Source organism: Saccopteryx bilineata, chromosome 1 (genome assembly GCF_036850765.1).
Source record: "Saccopteryx bilineata isolate mSacBil1 chromosome 1, mSacBil1_pri_phased_curated, whole genome shotgun sequence".
Taxonomy (NCBI): Eukaryota; Metazoa; Chordata; class Mammalia; order Chiroptera; family Emballonuridae; genus Saccopteryx; species Saccopteryx bilineata.
This window is the reverse complement of record NC_089490.1, coordinates 271,251,449-271,271,833: the sequence shown is the minus strand read 5'-3', so window position 1 is coordinate 271,271,833 and position 20,385 is coordinate 271,251,449. Positions and strand designations below refer to the sequence as shown.

General features: G+C 56.5%; 1 protein-coding gene across 2 annotated transcripts; it reads left to right on the top strand.

Annotated features, from left to right (window-relative positions):
- Window positions 1-31: 31 nt before the first annotated feature.
- On the top strand, window positions 32-19,537 carry TERT (telomerase reverse transcriptase). Of its 2 annotated transcripts, none has more exons than XM_066243285.1 (16): window positions 32-258; window positions 387-1,656; window positions 3,876-4,071; window positions 5,333-5,513; window positions 6,312-6,491; window positions 7,185-7,343; window positions 8,485-8,580; window positions 9,175-9,260; window positions 9,456-9,569; window positions 9,871-9,942; window positions 11,684-11,872; window positions 14,335-14,461; window positions 15,092-15,153; window positions 17,094-17,218; window positions 17,958-18,095; window positions 18,656-19,537. In XM_066243285.1, exons 1-16 carry the CDS (start codon window positions 40-42, stop codon window positions 18,757-18,759), a joined length of 3,318 nt encoding a protein of 1,105 aa, XP_066099382.1. In that variant the 5' UTR covers window positions 32-39; the 3' UTR covers window positions 18,760-19,537. The 2 variants fall into 2 exon arrangements, with proteins under 2 accessions (XP_066099382.1, XP_066099389.1); XM_066243292.1 differs by having other exon boundaries at window positions 18,578-18,738.
- The last annotated feature ends 848 nt before the right edge of the window (window positions 19,538-20,385 follow it).

The window sequence follows — 20,385 nt, the reverse complement described above, 5'->3', positions numbered from 1 at the left end:
CTGGGTTACTGCACGTGTGAGCCCTGTCTACGGCCAGTGATGCCGCGTGCGCCGCGGTTCCGCGCCGTGCGCGCTCTGTTGCGGGGTCGCTACCGTGAGGTGTTGCCACTGGACAATTTCGTGCGGCGCCTGGGTTCCGAGGGCCGGCACCTCGTGCAGCAGGGGGACCCGATGGCCTTTCGCACGCTGGTGGACCAGTGTCTGGTGTGCGTGCCCTGGGATGCGCAGCCGCCCCCCGCCACACCGGACTTCCGCCAGGTGGGCTGCCCGGGGACCCGGGTTGGGCCTGCAGGGTGGGGTGAGGACCGTGGGGAATAAGGCTGTACGCCGCCGTGCTCCAGTTCCTGGGCACCTTGCACCAGCAATTTGTGTTCCTTCCCCCGTAGGTGTCCTGCCTGAAGGAGCTGGTAGCCAGGGTCGTGCAGAGGCTTTGCGAGCGCGGCTTGAAGAACGTGCTGGCCTTCGGCTTCTCGCTGCTGGACGGGGCACGCGGCGGCCCGCCTGTGGCCTTCACAACCAACGTGCGTAGCTACATGCCTAACACAGTGACCGAGACACTGCGCGGCAGTGGCGCGTGGGGGCTGCTGCTGCGCCGTGTGGGCGATGATGTGCTCACCCACCTCCTGGCACGCTGCGCGTTGTATCTGCTGGTGGCCCCCAACTGCGCCTACCAGGTGTGCGGGCCGCCGCTCTATGACCTCTGTACCACAAGAAACGTGGGCGGGACGCTGATTGGCCTCAGACCCCCCCACCAGGTGTGGAGTGGCAGCGGCCGGGAGGCTGGTGTATCCCTGGGCTGCCGCACTAGACGGCGGCGGAGCAGTGCGGGGGGAAGTCCGCCTCAAGCCAAGCGTACCAAGCGAGACCTGATCCTGGAGCCGGTACCTAGTGCTGGTGAACCCCGCGCGGGACCACCTACCAGGGTGCAAGCTGTGTCTGGGAAGGTCGAGCCGCAAAGGACCCAGCGCCCCTTACCACTGTTGGGCCGCAAGCACGAGGCCCACTGCCCATCCTCTCGGCCATCATGTCCCCAGACCGCTCCCGGTCCCGGAGTTTTCATTGAGACCAAGCAGTTTCTCTACTGCTCTGGTGGCAAAGAACGACTGCGCTCCTCCTTCCTGCTCAGCTCCCTGCAGCCCAGCCTGACGGGGGCCCGGAGATTGGTAGAAACCATCTTTCTGGACTCAAAGCCCCTGCAGCCAGGGGCTCCCCACAAAACACGCCGCCTTCCAGGGCGTTACTGGCGGATGAGGCCCCTGTTCCGGGCACTGCTTGAGAACCATGCATGGTGCCCCTATGGCGCGTTGCTCAGGAAGCACTGCCCACTACCGGCTGCAGCCACCCCAGTGGCAGCAGGGTCCTGTGACCAAGGGCATGGTAGAGTGGGCATTTGCGCCCGGGAAAAGGATCCTGGCCCACAACGTCTCATCCAGCTGCTCCACCAGCACAGCAGCCCGTGGCACGTACACGAGCTCCTGCGGGCCTGTCTTCACAGGGTAGTGCCTGCTGGGCTCTGGGGCTCCAGGCACAATGAACGCCGCTTTTTGAAGAATGTGAAGAAATTCATCTCTCTGGGGAAGTACGCCAGGCTCTCATGTCAGGAGATGACCTGGAAGATGAAAGTGAAGGACTGTGCCTGGCTGTGCCAAAGCCCAGGTAAGGAGGTGGGTGCCATGGCCCTGCAGGCCCAAGCCCCATAACCAGCAATGCAGTAGAGCCCCCTCATTCCCTTCTCCATACACACCTAGCTTTTTGCTGCTGCTGGGTGGCTGTCTAGTTTCTCTACAGCTGATTCTCCTGTCCCACCCACTTTGCATCAACCTAGAAGACTTTCATGAACTCAAGCAGGATCTGGGTGCTGAGCATGGGCAGTGAGATGGGACACATGGAGTGGGGCTATGGCAGCAGGATGCAGCATCCAGAACTTCTCTTGAGTGTTCCCAAATGTTATTCTTAATTCATTTTTTGACGTCCATACTTATCACCCTTGAGATAGTGGCCCGCTGATAGAAACAGAGGTTGAGACTAGAGCCCACTTTTCTGGGGGACTGAAGATAGAGGTCTGGCTTCCTGGATGCATCTGGTCAGCCAATATACAGACCCGAATTTAAGTTTTAACTGTGCAACTGCAGTGCCAAGTCAGGGCAACTGGACAAGTGAAAAAACTGTCTCCTGCACAAGGACCTTAGCCATCTTTAAAAAGGAAAGGGTCACCAGGGAGCAGAGGGAGCAGCAGGACGCTCTCCTGTGTCAGAGGAGTGAACAGCTGCTATGGGTGCTGGCTTGTGGTGTCCTTCCCCCTGGGTTTTTGTTCCCTTTGGTTTTTTGGGCTTGATGATGAGGTTCCCCTGGCCCCTACCACTTGGGCCCCTCTTAGCCAGTGTCCTTATCTGCACACCAGTGCCAGGAGTAGACAGAACCAGCCACCCTCCCTTCACCCCTGACGGAGGAGCAGCAGTGAGAACAGACCTGAGTTTTGCTATTTGACCTCACACCAACTTCCAAGACATTTAGAACTTCTATAAGGAAGATGGTTCAGAGCCCGCTATTACAGCCAGGCTTGCCCCCCCCCCCCCCATGCATGTTACAGCCTCCTGGGGTGGGAGCCTAAAAAATGCCCCTGTGTTGCTCACATTTTCACATCAACTGCATTTAAACATTTTGTGGTTTCTTCCATCATGTCTTCTTTGATCTGTGAGTTATTTAGACATATTTTAGATTTTCCAAATGAATGGATATTTTAGGTTATCTTTTTGTTACTGATTTCCACTTGTGTAGTGGTCTGAGTGAACCCCAGTTATATGAAATTTGCATTGAAAAGAGAAGAATGGGCCACCACCTCAACCCCTATGTCGTTCCCCCACTAGCCTGGTCATGTCCAAAACTGGACACTCACTGCTTTCCATGGTTAATGTATATTTAGCTTTACCCCCTGTCGCCTTTGTTCCTCATCCTGTCTTCTGTCTCAGAGCTGCCTGTGGGTCCCTTTTCTTCTTTACGTTTCTGTCTGTGCAATGGCCCTTGTGGCAGCTAGGTGTCACCCATGGACCTCTTCCCATGGTGTTTCACAAAATAAAAGGCAGAGAACCACAGAGTAGGACAGTGGTCTTAGTGTGTGTTCAGAGCCTGCAGAATGTGATATCCCTTAGCTGGCATATGACTGCCACCACTCACCGGGTTGTCCAGCCTGGAGAACCCTAGGCATTTCTGGATCCTGCTGCTCCATGAGGATGCCAGGATGCGTGAAATTATACAAACCAGCACTCCGCTGTGCGTCCCAGGTAGAGAGCTTGTATCTGTATTCTACATTCCGCTTGTACACCAGGACAGAGAGTGACCCCTCGTATCATCGCTGCCCAGTAGAAACAGAACACGAGCCACATGTATAAGTTCAGTTGTCCTAGTAGCCCCATTCAAGTAAAAAAGGAAAGGTGGGCCTGACCTGTGGTAGCACAGTGGATAAAGCATCGACCTGGAAATGCTGAGGTCGCTGGTTTGAAACCCTGGGCTTGCCTGGTCAAGGCACATATGGGAGTTGATGCTTCCAGCTCCTCTCTCTCTGTCTCTCTCTGCCCCTCTCTGAGTCCTCTCTAAAATGAATAAATAAAATAAAAAATTTTAAAAAAAAAAAAAAAAAAAAAGGAAAGGTGAATCTGACTTAACAGTAGATTTTATTAAAGCCCATTGCCAGTTCAACATGTAGTCAGTCAGTAGACTTGTCATTGATGAGGTGCCCCACCTTCTTTCTCTGCCTGAGTCCATAAGTCCTAGCCTGTGGGGCACGTGTGTAGCACAGTCAAGACCTGCCATTTCAAGTGGGCCACGGCAGCCGTGATGGGCCACGCAGGTGCGGTGAGCATGCGCTCTTGTTCCAGGGGTTCGCAGTGTCCCAGCTGCAGAACACCGTCTGAGAGAAGTGATCCTGGCCAAGTTCCTGTGCTGGTTGATGGGCACGTATGTGGTCGAGCTGCTTCGGTCGTTTTTTTATGTCACGGAGACCACATTTCAGAAGAACCGGCTCTTCTTCTTTCGGAAGAGTGTCTGGAGTCAGTTGCAAAACATTGGAATCAGGTATCATAGTCAGAGCGTCCCTCAACCTACTTCTTTGCACCTGCAGGTGCAGCCCTGGTTCCTGCTCTGGGTTCCCTGTGCTCCCCCTCACCTGGCCCATAGGGCTCCTACACTAGCCTGGACTCCTGGAGCCCTTCTGTACCTATAGCATCAGGGGTTTGAGCTAGGTGATCTCTAGGAACTTGAAAGCGGGAACAGTGGTGCAAGGAAACCACTTATACCCGGCGTGTGATCAGTTCTATTTTAATTTGCACAGAGTAAGTGGGACTTAGGTCACAAGGTCATGAAACCCACTTACTGACGACTCACTGTGGCAAGTGTCTAGGGACAGAGGTGTCTGCTGTGAGGCAGGACCCTGAGGTGGAAACTTCCAGAAGGTTGATTTACCTCTGAGTGGATTTGTCTCAGCTGCACGGTGGCTGTTTGGGGTTTGTTGTGCAGAATTGTGGCAGATGCAAGCTGGATTGGGATCCGTCAGGGGTAGGGGCATAATGGCCCGACATACCAGCATTCCTCCTCTCTGTGGCCAGCCTGGCCAAGGTGCCTTGTGCCCTTAGAGGCTTAATGAGGACCCTCAAGTGGCCAGATCAGGGCTTCCAGGCTCCATGCACATTTGGGTCAAACCCAAGTCCGAGCCACACGTCGCTGGAGGGATGTGGTTACTTCTAAACCAGGGGTCCGGTCCCAGTCTTTCTGTGCCTGGGAGAGGGTGTTCAAGCCTTTATCATGGGTCTGTGTTGATACACAATGCATCCTTTTTAATAATTTTTAAAAATTCATGGCATATGATCCAAAGTGGTCACTTAGACCCTCACCATGGGACCATCACCCTGCCTGTTGGGCAGTTAAATCTTGTGATGGGCTGTACTCTCCAGTGTCCTTTCACTGCTGGGACTACAGCTCAAGGGGCATTCTCAGCCTCGGCCCCTCCCTGTGGGTGGTTCAGGGGAAAGGCCAGCAGGGAGCTGGGAGGGTTCCCTGGAAAGACGATTCTGAGCCTTGTAGGGTTCCACCAAGTCACCCCCTGCACAGTCCATGTGGTTGAACATGGGGTCTTTCTCCCAGGGGTCCCGTTGGGTCCCAGCGTAAACTACCCAGGGTTCTGTACCAGAGAGCACTGAGCGTCCTGGGCCCCTGTCACAGAGCGCGATCCAGCAGCATCTGGTCAGTATATCAGTGCAGCCTCAGCACCTCTGCAGATCGACCTGCCTGGGTCCTCGTGTGGCCACCGAGCCACATCCCATGAGCTTCTCTATTTCAGACAACACTTCAATAGGGTGCAGCTTCGAGAACTGTCAGCAGCCGAAGTCAAGCAGCATCAGGAAGCCAGACCCAGTCTGCTGATGTCCAGACTCCGCTTCCTTCCCAAGCCCAGCGGGCTACGGCCAATTGTGAACATGGACTACGTTGTGGGAGCCAGAACGTTCCGCAGGGACAAGAAGGTCACCACCTTTGTTTTATTTTTTAAGCAAACTGCATTTAAACCCCAGGCTTGGTATCTAGGTAGACAAGCTGGAGGGGCCGCCGCAAGGCAGGCAGAGTGCCGTGGACGGGCCGTGTTCTTGGGTCCAGAGGAGGAGCTCACTGGAAGACCAGTCCTAGAAGCTGCTAAACAGGCTGTATGTGAGAACCTACAAGGTTCTTAGGACGTGGACTGAGGATAGGAGGAACCGACAGTGTCCGGGGTCCTGCCGTAGGGCTGGCGATGTGGGCTCTCCCAGATGCAGGGGCAGGAGGAACTGGGCCATTCGGCCTCCAGGTTCCTGGAGCCCGTAGGACCTCCACCTGTGGTTAGCACCCCCTACCCACTCAGTCACCAGTAGTTCTGACCCCTTCCAAGTGCTTCCCTGTAGCATTCGAGGCCAATTTTATTGTTATTGGTGCCCCCCCCCCCCCCCCCCCCCCCCGCCAAAAGAAATTGAAGCTGTCAGTGTGAACAGGGCATCTGGTTGGGCCTGTCGTGAAAGTGAGGTCAGGTGGGAGAGGTCATCCTCTGTGTAGCTCCTTGGCAGTTTTCTGTCCTGTCTCTGGCGTCCCAGATGGGTCTCGGGGAATGCCCAGAATCATGTCGATCATTTGGCCCTTCTGTCTGAAGGAAGCCGGGTGGGTGGCAGGGGGTGTGCAGAGGTGGAGCTGCCCCTCATTCCTGCGCCCCATAGGCGGGACGGGGGCAGTGGGCCCGGGTCCCCTTGGCTTGGAGCACCCTGTGATGACGCCGCCATCCTGAACTGGCCCTGTAGGTGCAGCATTTCTCTTCGAAAATGAAGACGCTGTTCAGCGTGCTGAACTACGAGCGGGGGCGGCGCCCTGACCTCCTGGGCGCCTCTGTGCTGGGCATGGACGACATCTATAAGGCCTGGCGTGCCTTTGTGCTGCGTGTGCGGGCCCAGGACCCAGCACCCCGTCTGTACTTTGTCAAGGTGGGTACCCCCCTCCCAGTGAGCTCAGTCAGCACCCTCAGACTCACCCACAGGGTGACTCCACATTGTGGGCCCTGGCCAGGGCACGAGGCCTGGCGTTCTTGCTCAGAGCCTGTCTGCTGGGCAAGGTGCCTGTGGTGGAGCTGCAGAATTTGGGAGCAGGGAAGGCAGGTGACTCCATCTCCATTTGTGAGAACCTGGCTCCTGGTGGCAGGATCTTTGAGCCTTCCCTGCTGTCATGACCTCCACAGCTCTGTGCCCCAACTCCACAGGGGCTCCTGCTCTTGAGGACGATATGACACTGCCACCCGCTCAGGGTGTGGGAGACTCACAAAGCCAGGGTGCCCCCACACCCAACTCATCTGCCAGGGACCATCTGCACCCAGAGAGGGACACAGGCCCACCCTGGAGTGTTACAGTTCGGGGTATGGAGAGAGAGCCAGACTTACCCCTGGGGTGCTCAGAGTCTAGAGGATATGGGGCTAGCTCAGCAAGAGCCCCACATAGAGTAAGTGTGTGCTGTTGGAGTGAGGCTCCGGGATGGGTCAGTGGCTCCCTGGTCCTGCCGTGTTCACTCACCCCAAGGTTTGCTAAGGGCAGGCTGGCTCATCAGGGCAGAATGGGTGGGACCCAGGAAACAGGCGGCCAAGGTGAGCGTGTGAGCAGCCTGTTAACACACCTCCGTCTGTGTAGGTGGACGTGATGGGTGCATACGACACCCTCCCTCAGGACAGGCTGGTGGAGGTGATTGCCAACGTGATCAAGCCCCAGGAGCACACGTACTGCCTGCGCCAGTACGCCGTGGTCCAGAGAACTGCGCACGGACACATCCGGAAGTCCTTCGGAAGACACGTAAGTCCCACGGGTGTGCGCCATTAGGAGTTGGGTCCATGACCCGGACAGGTCCACCCCCACTGCCCGGCCCTCCTCCATGGGTGGTGAGCAACACTTCCCGCGCTCCCAGTGGGAAAAAAAGAAAAAAAGAGATTTGGGAGGTGCCTCCATCCTGTCATCCTCAGGCCCTTGTTCACATCACATCCAGTTCTCTCTTCAAGCCACTCTTGCCTGCTGTCCCTCCAGAGGGCCCCGGGTTTGTGCGACGAGGTGGCCGCAGAGCCGTTTGTATGTTTCTTTTGTGTCCCATGGTTGCCCCTGAGTAGCCCAGACCTGGCCCGTGGCCACAGGTGGGGCCAAGTGCTTGGTGGCTGGCACTGCGCTGGCTCTGAGGAGAGGGCCAGAGGGCATCTTGCCCAGGACCCTGGGCCTCGCCCACCGTTCTGCCTCTGCAGTGGGGCTGAGGGGACCCCTGCCACAGCAGCCAGGCCTGAGCCTCAGTGCTGCTGGGAAAGGACAGCTGGAGCTCAGGTCACACTCGAGGCCCAGCCAGCAGACGGGGCTTTCTGAGCAATCCTCACGAGCACGTTAGGGGGTAGGGCACCCGGTTCCCCAACACCGTGCTGTGAGAGAGGCGGGAGGGCACAGAGGAAGTCCTCCCAGAAGGGCACATTTGAAAACCGCTGGGCAAGTCAGGAGAGTGTGGACTGTAAATCCTGAGTGTACAGCAGTGATATCCTGTGTTTGTGGGCAGACCCAGATGCCTTCATGGCCCTGAGCCCCAACTGTCTTCTGTCGTAGCCCCCCACTCTCTGCACAAGCTCCACCTTTCCCCTGGTGTAGACAGGCCACAGGGAGAAAATGTGGGATGTGCCCAGGACGGGGACCCCAAGTCCAGCTGCTTCCTGCCTCTCCAGCACCCCCAGGAAGCTTTCATCTGCATGTTGGTGGACAGAGTGGTCATGGGGAGGTGACTGAAGGTGGCATCCCTGTGATTTGGTAGTATTCTCCTGTCCCCAGCATCTCCATTCTCCCTTTCCTGAACACAGGCTGCAACCTGTTTGGTCTCCCATGATGTACCTTCTGCTTGTCCAGGCCCAGGCCAGGGTTGAGGGAGGGAGGCCTCCACCGGCCTTACACCCTGTCCTCTTCACGGCAGGTGTCCACCTTCACGGATCTCCAGCCTTACATGAAACAGTTTGTGCAGCATCTGCAGAAGACGAACTCGCTGAAGGACGCTGTGGTCATCGAGCAGGTTGGTGTGGGCAGACACCTGGCACACTGCTGAGGGCAGGGCTGTGGGCACAGTGAGGCCACCCTCTTCGGCCAGCAGACATTTGCTCCTGCCTTTGGCCACATTTCTCCTTTTGCTGCCTTACTGACTTCTGTGCTTCTGTCCAGCTTTTCTATTAAAGATTTGATTAAAAAAAAAAAAGAAAAGAAAAAAAAAGATTTGCTAGAGATGTCCCCTCTCCTTTAGGAAGCCATGTTGGAATTGACCCGTAAGTGGGAAACCCATTTTTCTTGTTCATGAGCAGAAACTTCCTGAGTCTGTGGCTTTTTGCAGAACTAGTTTTAGGGTCAAGCCAATACTCCCAAGTATTGGCTCTGAGACCCCAGATGCCGTTCTTTTGGCCGCCAGAGCCCCACCACATGCCACAGAGTCATGGTGTGTGGCACGGCCACATGGGCAGTGGCCATGGGTCTGAGCCAGCTAGAGCCACAGGTGGCCCACGCTGTGCCCAGTCGTCCAGTGCCGCCCACCCCTCCCCACCCCTGCACATGCCTTGCCTGCGTCTCTGCTTGTGTTTCCTGCTCGCCCACACGCAGCTCCCACTTGCTTTTCCAGAGCTGCTCTCTGAATGAGGCCAGCAGCAGCCTGTTTGATTTCTTCCTGCGCCTGGTGCACAACCACGTAATAAGGATTGGGGGCAAGTGAGTCAGGGCTGCCTGCTGCCATGTTGGTAAAAAGGGGTTGTGGCGTGTGTGGGTAGCCCACAGCAGGGCTTTGTGGGTGGTGTGTGCATATGTTTATGCGGCCCAAGCAATGTGTCTGCATATGTGTGTGGCCCGCACGCATGTCTGTGATGTGAACACGTGCTCTAGCCTTCTGCCCGTGTCTCTCCCCAGGTTTTACGTCCAGTGCCAGGGAGTCCCCCAGGGCTCCATCCTGTCCACCCTGCTGTGCAGCTTGTGTTATGGAGACATGGAGAGCAGGATGTTCCCCGGGCTTCAGCAGGACGGGTAATGGTTCCATCATTGGTGCCCTTGATTGCTTTGCCCGTCTCGTGCTCCGGCGCAGTGCTGCCCGTTCTTCACGGGAGGTTGCCCCAGCGCAGGCGCCGGCCTCAGACATAGGCTGTGAGTGGCTTCCAGTTCCCCGAGGAGTGAGGTGCTCCCAGAGGACCCCGCTGGCAGCTGTGCTGGCCTGAGGCCGGTTCCCAGCTCTCCGTCCCCGGCCAGCACGGAGCCCCACGGGTTACTTTGTTCTGTACATGTGAACTCGGGTATTTAATGCTCATTCTCGGGCATCTTTCCCTCTCAGGGTGCTCCTGCGCTTGGTGGACGACTTCTTGCTGGTCACCCCTCACCTTACGCAAGCGAAGGCCTTTCTCAGGTAAGGGCCTGTGCCCATGTGTGTCTCAACAGGTGCTTCTGTGACCATATGCAGCTGACCTTGCTCACAAAAGAAGTAATTCTCAGCTCATGCCTGAGTTTCTCATGGCACCCCAGAGTCTCTGCTGAAGGCACGTAGCACAGTCGTGCTGTTCTGAGAACCCGGGTGTGCTGTGCAGAAGCCTGGATCTGGCAGCCTGGCACCAGGACGCAGGTGTCCCCAGCCTGGCACCAAACTGGGTCAGGCATCTGGGCTGGGCGGGGTCCTCGGAGGCTCCTTGGAAGTTACACACATGCATTGCACCGGACCGTGGAGAAAGCGGTGACATGCATGGGAGGCTGTGTCATTCAGGGGGGTGGGAGCCACCCTTCATGCTCATCTGCAGCGTCTAACGGGGAGTCGCTTTCCTCTGTGGCGGCGTTGGGCGAGAATGGAGAGGGCAGCTGCTAATGATGGTGTTACGAGGCACAGGGATCTCTTGGCGTGTTGGTCTTAAAGTTCATTTTGTTCAAACTAAAATCACACAGACAGGGATCCTTGCCTGAGAGCGAGGCCTGCAGGACACTGTCCCTTCCAGGACCCCAGGAGTCCGGAGCCTGTTTCACGGTGTGGTTTTCCAAGGAAGGGGAGACTCTCAGAAGTGTCACTGCCTGAGGGGCGGTTTGCTTTGGTCACAGGATTGTCTTTGGAGAACCCATCTGGATGGCATCCCTCTACCCCGTGTGTGCCCCTGGGGGTCCCTGGGGGCTCAGAGACGCACAGCACTGCTGGGACAAGCTCAGCTTCGCTGCTACGAGCAGTAGCCCCATACAGGATGATGTGCAACTATAAAATCATAGAAGTTAAATCACATGACAAATTCAGGTCCTTGGGCACCAGCCCTGTCCAAAGATATCAGTAACCACATGTGGCCAGTGGCTGCCAGAGGGGTCAGTGCAGACAGGGAGTCTGGCCTCCATCATGGAACATCTGGGGAGTACTGCTGCTCTTAGGGTATTGGGCAGGGAGGTGGCTCAGGGCATATACATTGGGTCCCTCTCAGGAGCTGGACCGCTGGGGACATACACAGTTATTGCAGAGTCAGCCCATGTGATGGTAGGGGCTGGTGAGGCAAGTGTGAAATCCATGGGCAACAGCAGGAAGGGTGGGAGCTCAGACCACCGTCCACCAGGGGACTCTCCCTTCTCAGGACACCCCTCTTCTGCTCTTGGGCCTTCCACTGATGGGTGTGCCCACCCCACTGGGGAAGGTAGCCTCCTTTAAAGGTGGCTGACTGCAGATGTTGACCTCGTCTACAAGTACTCCTCATCTGGGAACTATGGGCTCTGAGTGGACACAACTGGCCATTGTAGACAGGATGTACGTTACCCGTGGGCCCTGCCTGCCCTCCCACCTGGCCTTTCTCAGTATTAGCCGGGAACCTGAGCTCATTGCTCATCTGTCTTACCTGCTAACAGGGTCATGTGGCGTCCACTCAGCCTTCAGGATTCAGCCCCATGTTCCCTTCCCCTGCTGCTGGCTTCAGCCCTTCCTGGTGGCCACCTTGTTCTCTGATCATTAGCACTGGACATCCAGAACCTTTGGAAACCAGCACCTAGGGGCCAACAGGATTGGTGGGACCTCCCTCCAGTGCCAGCCCTTGCTCCCGCTCGCTGCCCCTCGGGGTGTTATGTAGCTTCATGCGAGTGCTTCTGAGGCCCCGGGAGGCGTCCCTCCTCCCAGCGGCTTCTCTCTGCTCCAGGACCCTGGTCAAGGGTGTGCCCGAGTACGGCTGCATGGCGAACTTAGGGAAGACAGTAGTGAACTTCCCCGTGGATGAGGATGCCATGGGCAGTGTGGCCCCCGTGCAGCTGCCAGCCCACTGCCTGTTTCCCTGGTGCGGCTTGCTGCTGGACACACGGACCTTGGAGGTGTTCTGTGACTACTCCAGGTAAGTGCACCTGGCCAGCTGTACGTTGTCTAGCCCAATCCCATTCCTGCTTCTGTTTGCATTAGCTGGCTATGGTCCCAAAAGGTCAGAGGCTGAGGTGCCTTATCCTTTTCCAGAGGGGGCAGGGGTGTATCCTTTGGGGGTGAGGGGACTCTAGGTGAGCAGTTGTCTGGAGTACTTTTGGTAAAAGGAATGTGTGGCAGACCTGGGGACCCCAGCATGTAGGGAAGCGGTATAGATCTGAACCAAGATTTCAGGTCCGGCTGGACGTGAGTTTCTTTACAATGAGGACACTCACTTTAATATCCATCCATGGTGTCACTGGATGTTACATGTTTATGGTCACCTTTGATCTACCAGGGAAACAGGACTATGTCACATGGGCCTGCTCCGTACACAATACCGTGGTCCCTGTCTTAGCTCAGGCTGCCATAAAAAATAGAACCAGTGGGACGGTTTAAACCACAGATGTTCCCTCCCAGTCCTGGAGGCCAGAAGTGGAGATGCAGGTGTGGGTAGGGCTGGTTCCTCCTGAGGCCGCTCCTTGATGGCTTCCCCCATGTCCTCACATGGCCATCCTTCTGCATTCAGGCATCTAGTGTCTCTCATTTTTTTGCTTTTGTATTTTCCTTGTTTATGTCTTTCTCTTCTTAGAAGGACAGCAGTCACATTGGATTAGGGCTCACCCTAATGACCTCATTTAGCCTCAGTTACCTTCTCAAAAGCCCTGTCCCCAAACACAGTCATACAGGAAGAGGACTGTGACGTGTGAAGTCGGGGGACACAGTTCAGCCTGTTGCTCCCAAACCTGGGTGCTCACCCACAGCCCAGCTGCCAGCCCAGAGGAACTGACTCAAGTGAACGCCGATAAAGGAATCTGCCGTTTTATGAACCAAAAGTACAGGTTCCTAAACGGTGGAGGGCGGGCCTTGGGAGGTCCAGCTCTTCGGCTGGAACACTCTGCGTCTGCACTTGCTCCTGTTTCCAAGGGGCTCGTGCAGTTTGCTCAGAAGGGGGAGAGGCAGGCGCGGGCACTTTCACTCCTAGTCCAGGATCTGTCCTTTGGGGGCGAGGGGACTTCTTAGTGTTATGTGATCTCCCATCCATACTTAGGTTGTTTCATTGCTGTGGCAAGTCGTGCTACCTGGAGCATTGAAAATGGTCAAATGAGCCTGAGCAGTGGTGGTGCAGTGAAGGGAGCGCCGACCAAGCCAGCCCGCGTGCTTCCTGTGCTGACCCCACCCGCCCAGCCCCAGCCCCAGCCCCAGCTTTGTCTGCTTCATTTCTGCATCTCGGGACTCTGCTTCGACTTCCCTGGCTCCCCTACCCTTCTGGCCCAATTCTGCCAAAATGGCCCCGAGGTCCTGGCCCCTCCCTCGGGCAGCTCCCCTGCAGTGCACGTGTCTCCAAGCCCTGGAGCTGCGGCAGGGCGTGTTTGTGCGTTTCTTAGGGTGGGGCAAACAGCAACTGCTTTTCTGGAAAGCAGAAAATTTGTATCAAAGTTCTTGAAGTGTTAAAACGTTTTTCCAGTAATTTCAATTCTAGAGATCTAAGAAAAATATCAGACATCAAAGATTTCATTTAACCCCCCCCCCTTTTTTTAGAGAGTCAGGAAAGGAGAGAGATGAGAAGCATCAACTCATAGTTGCAGCTCTTTAGTTGTTCATTGATTACTTTCTCATAGGTGCCTTGATGGGGGGCTCCAGCTGAGTCAGTGACCCCCTTGCTCAAGCCAGCGACGTTTGGGCTGTGATCCCATGCTCAAACCAGCAAACCCTACACTCAAGCTGGTGAGCCTGAGCTCACTCTGGGGTTTTGAACCTGGGACCTCAGTGTTCCAGGTCGGCGCTCTATCAACTGCGCCACTACTGGTCAGGCTCATTTGACCATTTTTAAATGCTCAAGTGTAGCATGATTTGGCATAAGTAAATGACTGGAAGATCACATAACACCAAGAAGAAACCTTATTCTGCCATTAAAATTGTTTTCAAAGGATATGTAGTAAATGGAAAATAAATAAATTTCAAGATAAGAGTGTTAAAGCTGATAGAAAGCACCCAGGGTGTGGGCGTGTGTATGTTTGCCCATCTTTGGAGTTACATGTAGGGGAATGCATAGCAGTAACACCCCAGTGCCAGTGGTGGTGAGCCGGCCCCACCCATACTCCGTCCCCGTGTTCCCCATTGGACGACCGCATGAGCCTTCAACTGGGCATGCCAGTGGTGGTGAGCCGGCCCCACTCATACTCCGTCCCCGTGATCCCCATTGGACGACCGCATGAGCCTTTAGCTGGGCATATTGAGAGCACGTCAGTCGGACATCCTCTTGGGCAGAGCCTGCAGGTTGTGTGGATGGACATGCGTATGGCGTATGATCAGAGCACGCACTGACAGCGGGGGACGCGGCTGTGTGTGACGGTCTGAGGTGAACTCGTGTTATGGGACACCCGCTTTATGTTGCAGTTATGCCCACACCTCGATCAGAGCAAGTCTCACCTTCAGCCAGGGCTTCAAGGCCGGGAGGAACATGCGTCGAAAGCTTTTTGCGGTGTTGAGGCTGAAATGTCACAGTCTGTTTCTGGATCTACAGGTGAGCACACAGCCAGCAGGTGAGCCGTGCAGCCAGCAGACTTCAGAGCTCAGAAGGCCTGCTGCTCAGTCTACCTCTGGGAGTTGGTTCACAGGTCCTGTTGAGTATTGTGTGTATAAGTATGCAGATGTGTGTGTGTGTGTGAGCATGCATGTGTGTTAGTGCATGCATGGGAATGCATGGGTATGGGTGTGTGTTCACATGTGTATATATGAGTGGGGGTGTGCATACATGCATGTGAGTATGTGTATATGCCCGCACATGTGTCTCGAGGGCCTCTTCTCCCAGCCCTCTTCAGCCCCCATCTTTCTCCTCCCCTGGGTTCCTCCTTACAAGGTATGGGGGTCCGGACCACGGTGGGCTCAGGCTTTAGAGCCCTGGGGCCCCAGGATGTCATCCCAGCCACTCTGGGTGCTCGCCTCCGCGTCCCCTCCTTGCCTGGTTCCCAATGGCGGCCCCAGCAGAGTCCTGACCCCCCCCCCCAGGCAGTGGGGTCGCCGCTTAGGACCTGGTGTGATGTCAGTGGAGAGACAACTGTCTTCTTTCTTACTCCGCTGGAGCCAATGTAAAAACAAAAGATAGAAATTTAAACTTCAACATTTCCAACATTTTCTTTTCTTGTGGCCCCAGATGAATAGCCTTCAGACGGTCTGCAAAAACGTTTACAAGATATTCCTGCTGCAAGCCTACAGGTGGGCTCATGGGCTGCACCACCATGGGGGGTACATGGCCACGTGCTGTCCGGGCCCCGCTTTCCCATGGCCTGGGGGTAGCGTCCACTCCCTGGTTCCCAGGCCTTCACATCGGAACCTTCAGTTTATGAGAGCTTTTTCAGCAGCACAGCTGCCTCCTCATGCATGTCCACGGAGGCTTAGCTTTGCTGGAGGGCCTGTTGCCAGTCATCAGGTGTTGATAGGCCAGCACAGCCCGGGGTGTCCCTGTGTCCCTGCACACTAACTTGTCCTGCTCCAGGAGGGTGTCATAGGAGAAGAGCTGTGGAACACGAGGAAGGCAGCCCACATGTGGATGTGGGTCCCTGGGTGGGGCCGGGGGAGCCTGGAGAGCAGAGCATCCAGATGGGTACAGATGACCATCTGCTGTGGCCGCAGACCCTCCAGTGTCCCCCAGAAAGGGCCTCTGGTACATGTCTCCCAAACAGCCCAGCCACTACTCCTGCCCCACTCATTGGTCCATGCTGAGGCTCAGCTCTGTTTCTGGAACATTCCCTATCCCCAGGGTTTCCACGACCACCTGCCGAGAACTCTGGCAGAATTGATAACTGGTAGGTAGTAGCTGCGGAGCTGTTCACTGGCTGTGCCTGGGTCTTTGCTGGGAAAAACAGTTCCATTCAGGCTGTGCCGGTCCCGCAGGAAGGTGGACATTAACCTGGCCACCTGCCCATCTGGCCTCAGGACACAGAGCCAGTCTTTGCTGAGTGGTCTCCAGGGAGACCTGTCAGCAGGCAGGTCAGGGCGGAGCTGCCTTCTCATCTGTCATGTTTCTTCCCTCACCTGCACCTCCTCCCCATGCACGCATGCTCTCATGTGCAAGTTGCGTGACCTTTGCAAGTGTGCTCGGTGTAAATAGGAACCTGCCCACAGGCCATTCCTAGCTAGCAACAAGGGGCTGTGAAACTGGCTCACTTCTCAGGGGCCCTCGTGGTGAGGAGCAGTCAGGTGATGCTTCTAAGTCAGCGTGAGGCCAGCCCTGATCAGCCCCAGGTCCCTGGAGGCCGCGTCACCTCATCTGCTGAGGACCCTGTTCAGGTGTTCAGCTCAGCCTTGCCTTTGTGTCCCCAGCAATGAATCCCCTTGATCTGTGGGGCCCTGGCCCTAGACACCTGGGTACAGGGCAGGCACCGTGGGGCGGCTTCACACTCCTCGGTCAGGGAACATGTGGTCCCAAAGTGGCAGCAGGTGCAAAGCTACTGGCTTCCCCATCACGGGCACGAAGGTCAGCTGCTTCCCGATATGGAAGGTTAGGCATGTGGGAGGTCTGAGAGCCCATGCCCTCCAGGGCAGGAAGGGGGCACGTAAAACTGAACCCTGATGGTCACAGCAGCAGGGATGTGGCAGGCAAGGCCAGGGGAGTCTGCCTGGCACCCAGAGCAGGACACTCAGCAGGCACCATGTGACGAGGAGCTGGTGGGCTAACTCTTCTCAGACAAGTGTGGACTCCAGGCCAGACTTGTGGAGGCCTCTCTCTATTCTGCATTGAGCACCATCCCTCCCTTGGGAGAGGGTCCTCCACCCACAGAATGTGATCCCCTTCCAGGCCAGTGGTGTGGCCCCAGCTCTGTCCAGGCCTGACTCCCTCCCCCATAAGTGGAGAAGATACCTCCATGTCAACAAGGTGACTGGGAGTGAGGGGTCAGATTGCTGGCTGGGTGGACACACATGCATGTTGTTCCAGAAAGAGCCCAGGTAGTCGGTGAGATCAGGAACTCAAGGCACCTGGCGAGGAGCTTGTCACTGTGGTCCCATGTACACGTGGGTAGTTGTTCACTCATACATGTACACACAGGTTGAATGCACATGTACATATGCACACCTGCACCTGTGGACACATGCACCTGCTTGTGCACACATTGCAGCCAGGGGACTGTCCTCTGATTAATCTGACCTTCCCTCAGGTTTCACGCCTGTGTGCTCCAGCTCCCGTTTAATCAACATGTTCGGAAGAACCCCTCGTTTTTCCTCCGTGTCATCTCCGACACCGCATCCCGCTGCTATGCCCTTCTGAAAGCCAAGAATCCAGGTGACCCGGGGCTGGGGTGGCCTGTGGTGCTGGCCAATACTGGGTGCTCACCGCACGCTTCCAACACGGAGATGCCGTGCGCTCCATGAGTGCCTGTGGCCCTAGTGCAGGGGAGGCTGGGGACCAGGGGCGCTCTCGACACTTCCCAGCACACTTGAACTTGCTAAGCGCTCACTGGCCTCATCTCACCACAGACATCTCTGATGATGGGATGTGAGGAAACGGGCTCAGGGGCCTCCCAGCTCGCCATCCCTCGTCCTGGAGCAGGCCTCCTCTCCATGGTGCTCAGGGGACACTTGCACAAATGCAGGCCAGTAGGCAGGAGGAGACTGGCCCCGAGCCTCATGCCCCTCTCGGGGAGAGAGAAGTGAGGGACAGCCGTGCAAGCCTCTCCGCTCGTCTCCTCTCTACGCCTTGTCATGCAAGGTCATGATCAGTCTGAGTTCAGGCTGTGCTGTGTGTTCATGGTCCTGAAGTTAACAGACTTGACTTTCTGTTGTTTCTATTTTGTGGAAATTTCTTTAGAGAAGTTGGAGACATTTCAGTTGTCAGAGTTCTGTGGTACTTTTGTTGGAGCAGCCCCTGGAGTTGTCTGTCCTCCCCTGCCCCTTGAGCCTCTGCTCCTGCGTTCAGCCCAGCAGGGACCCAGGTGTCTTGCCTGGAGCACGCAGTCTCTCCTGGGAGGAGCACTGGGGCATGATCCCGTGGAGGCCTCAGCCTCCAAATGTGTTGTCCCCAGGGACGTCGCTGGGGACCAAGGGTGCTGCAGGCCCATTTCCTTCTGAAGCTGCAAGGTGGTTGTGCTTCCACGCCTTCCTGCTGAAGCTGTCTCGTCACAGCGCCACCTACAGGTGTCTTCTGGGAGCACTGCAGACTGGTAAGCTTGGACAGAGTGTGCCGATCCCCAAGGCGCTCTTTTGTGCATGTGCAGGTTATGTCCTTGCTCTCCCATGAGCAAATGTCAGCTCCTCCACCTCTTCAGTAGCAGGGGTGGTGGGAACAGGAGCCCCCACGTGATGGAGTGCAGGTAACTCAAGGGTCCTGGCTCCCTCATTCTGGGAGCCTGACATGCCGCTCAGTCACTCTACCTCTCCCCTCCTCACCTCCAACGCTGACAGTTCCCTCAGGGACTGTGCCTCCCTCGCTCTTTCCTCCAACCCCCACTTGTCTGGGTGCCCTTCCTCTCATCCTTGGCCTGTGTCCTGGCTGCATCCCTGTTTCCGCCATGCTTTGACACCCCTACTTGTCCCTCGGCTGTGTGGGTATGTATGCGCCTTCTGCTGAGGCTCCCAGCACCTGGTGCCTGGCCTGCACCCCGCAGGCTCTCAGCTCACAGCCCGTCTCTTCCTGGCCCCTCAGCGGGTCCGTGAGGCTGACATGAAGAACATTCTCGGGTTTCTTCTGGGAGGACGTCTCATCTCGGTCATCTCCTTGCAGCCCAGGTGCAGCTGTGCCGGCAGCTCCCGAGGGTGACGCTGGCCACCCTGGAAGCCACAGCTGACCCAGCCTTGACCACAGACTTCAAGGCCATCTTGGACTGACAGCCAGCCCTTCTCACAGCCTGGGGTGGGCTCCAAGCCCTTGTGACCCAAGACATGTGCTGCCTGCTCAGCGGTTCCCTGGAGGGGTCTGCTCCCAAGTCCTCAGGGAAGCAGAGCCCACACCACCGCCCCAGCCCGCCGCCACTTTCTGGTGACAGGTTCATCTTTCAGCTGCTGGCCGCCAGGCGGAGGCAGATAGGAGAGACTAGCTGGGGTGTTGGCATCTGGAAGGGAAGTGTCAGGGACCTTTGTCATCCTCCTCGCTGTGGGGACACCCTGATACAGAGTCATGACCCATGTGTGGTGGGTGTGGGGGCTCCTTCCTGCTGATCTGCACAGTGCCTGGAATCAAGCTGTCCACAACTGCTGCAGCAGCACCCACCCCAGCTGACCTCCTCCAGCTGCATCCAAAGTCCATGCCTTGCTGAGCTTGTCCCGAAGCAAAGGACCACAGTAAGCTGTTTGAGGCCTATCACTACCAGCCACACCCACACCCATGCTCTGACCTGCCTGTCCCACACCCTGCCCGGGCCTCCTGGAGCCAAGTGTCCAGCACCCCCGACTCTTGCCACCCATACTTCCGGAGTCTTCTGCTGGTCCCCCACTCAGTACGCATCTCACATGCCCTCCTGGACCACCTACCCCCACCATGCCAGTGGCAGGGTGAGAGCTGCAGAGAGGAGTCTTTGCTTATTGTTTTCTTAGTTTTTAAAAATATTTCTCTGTATTAAAAGATGTATCACATAAGTACTGTTATCATAAAAACATGAGTACTGAGTGTCGATGTGTGTGGCCCTTGATTCGGTGGGGGCCCGAGGGGGCTTTCTGGGGTGGGGATGTGGCGGGAAGAGGTAGGAGGTAAGTAGACGGGAAGGGGTACTCCCATGGAGCAGGTGCAGCAGGACAGTGGGGGGGCAAGGCCCCGCCTAGCACCCACCTTTATCTACAGCTGACTGCACTGGCTCTGTTCGGAGGTGACCTGGGAGCTTGTGAGACGACAGATTTCAACCTGAGCTTCGGGTTCCCTGGAGCTCGAGCCACACATAACTTGGGGTGGGACTGCTGTTGGTTCCCAATGTTTCTGGCTGGTGAGGGGGAGACCCCACACAGAACCATTGCTGGGGAGGCTGGGAGGTTGGGGGCTGGTCTTAGGGTTCTCCTATGCAGTGGTCTGGGGAGCAGACAAGTTCATTTGAACTATGGTCAGGGTCGGGAGTTTGGAGATGTGTGGAGGGTGAGGTTATGGGAGACACAGGTGACGCATGCCACCCAGAAGAAGTGACTGGGAGTCCTAGAGGGGTTGTCTGCAAACGGACAGCCTGGATGGAGTCTTGCTAATGGGAAGGAGGGGCCATCCTCACAGTAACTTCACCGGAGCCTCCATCCCCCACATCCCTGATCAGATCCCTACCTTCTGTGTCCACCTGCCTCAAGTCCCTGTGGGGAGCCCCAGTGAGAGAAGGCTAGTCCACAGAGCTGCAGGTGTTGTCAGGACGAGGAGCTGGAGATATGCCCTCATCTTTGTGAGAATGACCCTTCCAGAGTGAGACCCATGACATGCCCTTCTGGACTACCATGGGAGGCCATGCCGTGCACTGGTGGGCTATGCGGGGAAAACATCCTCGA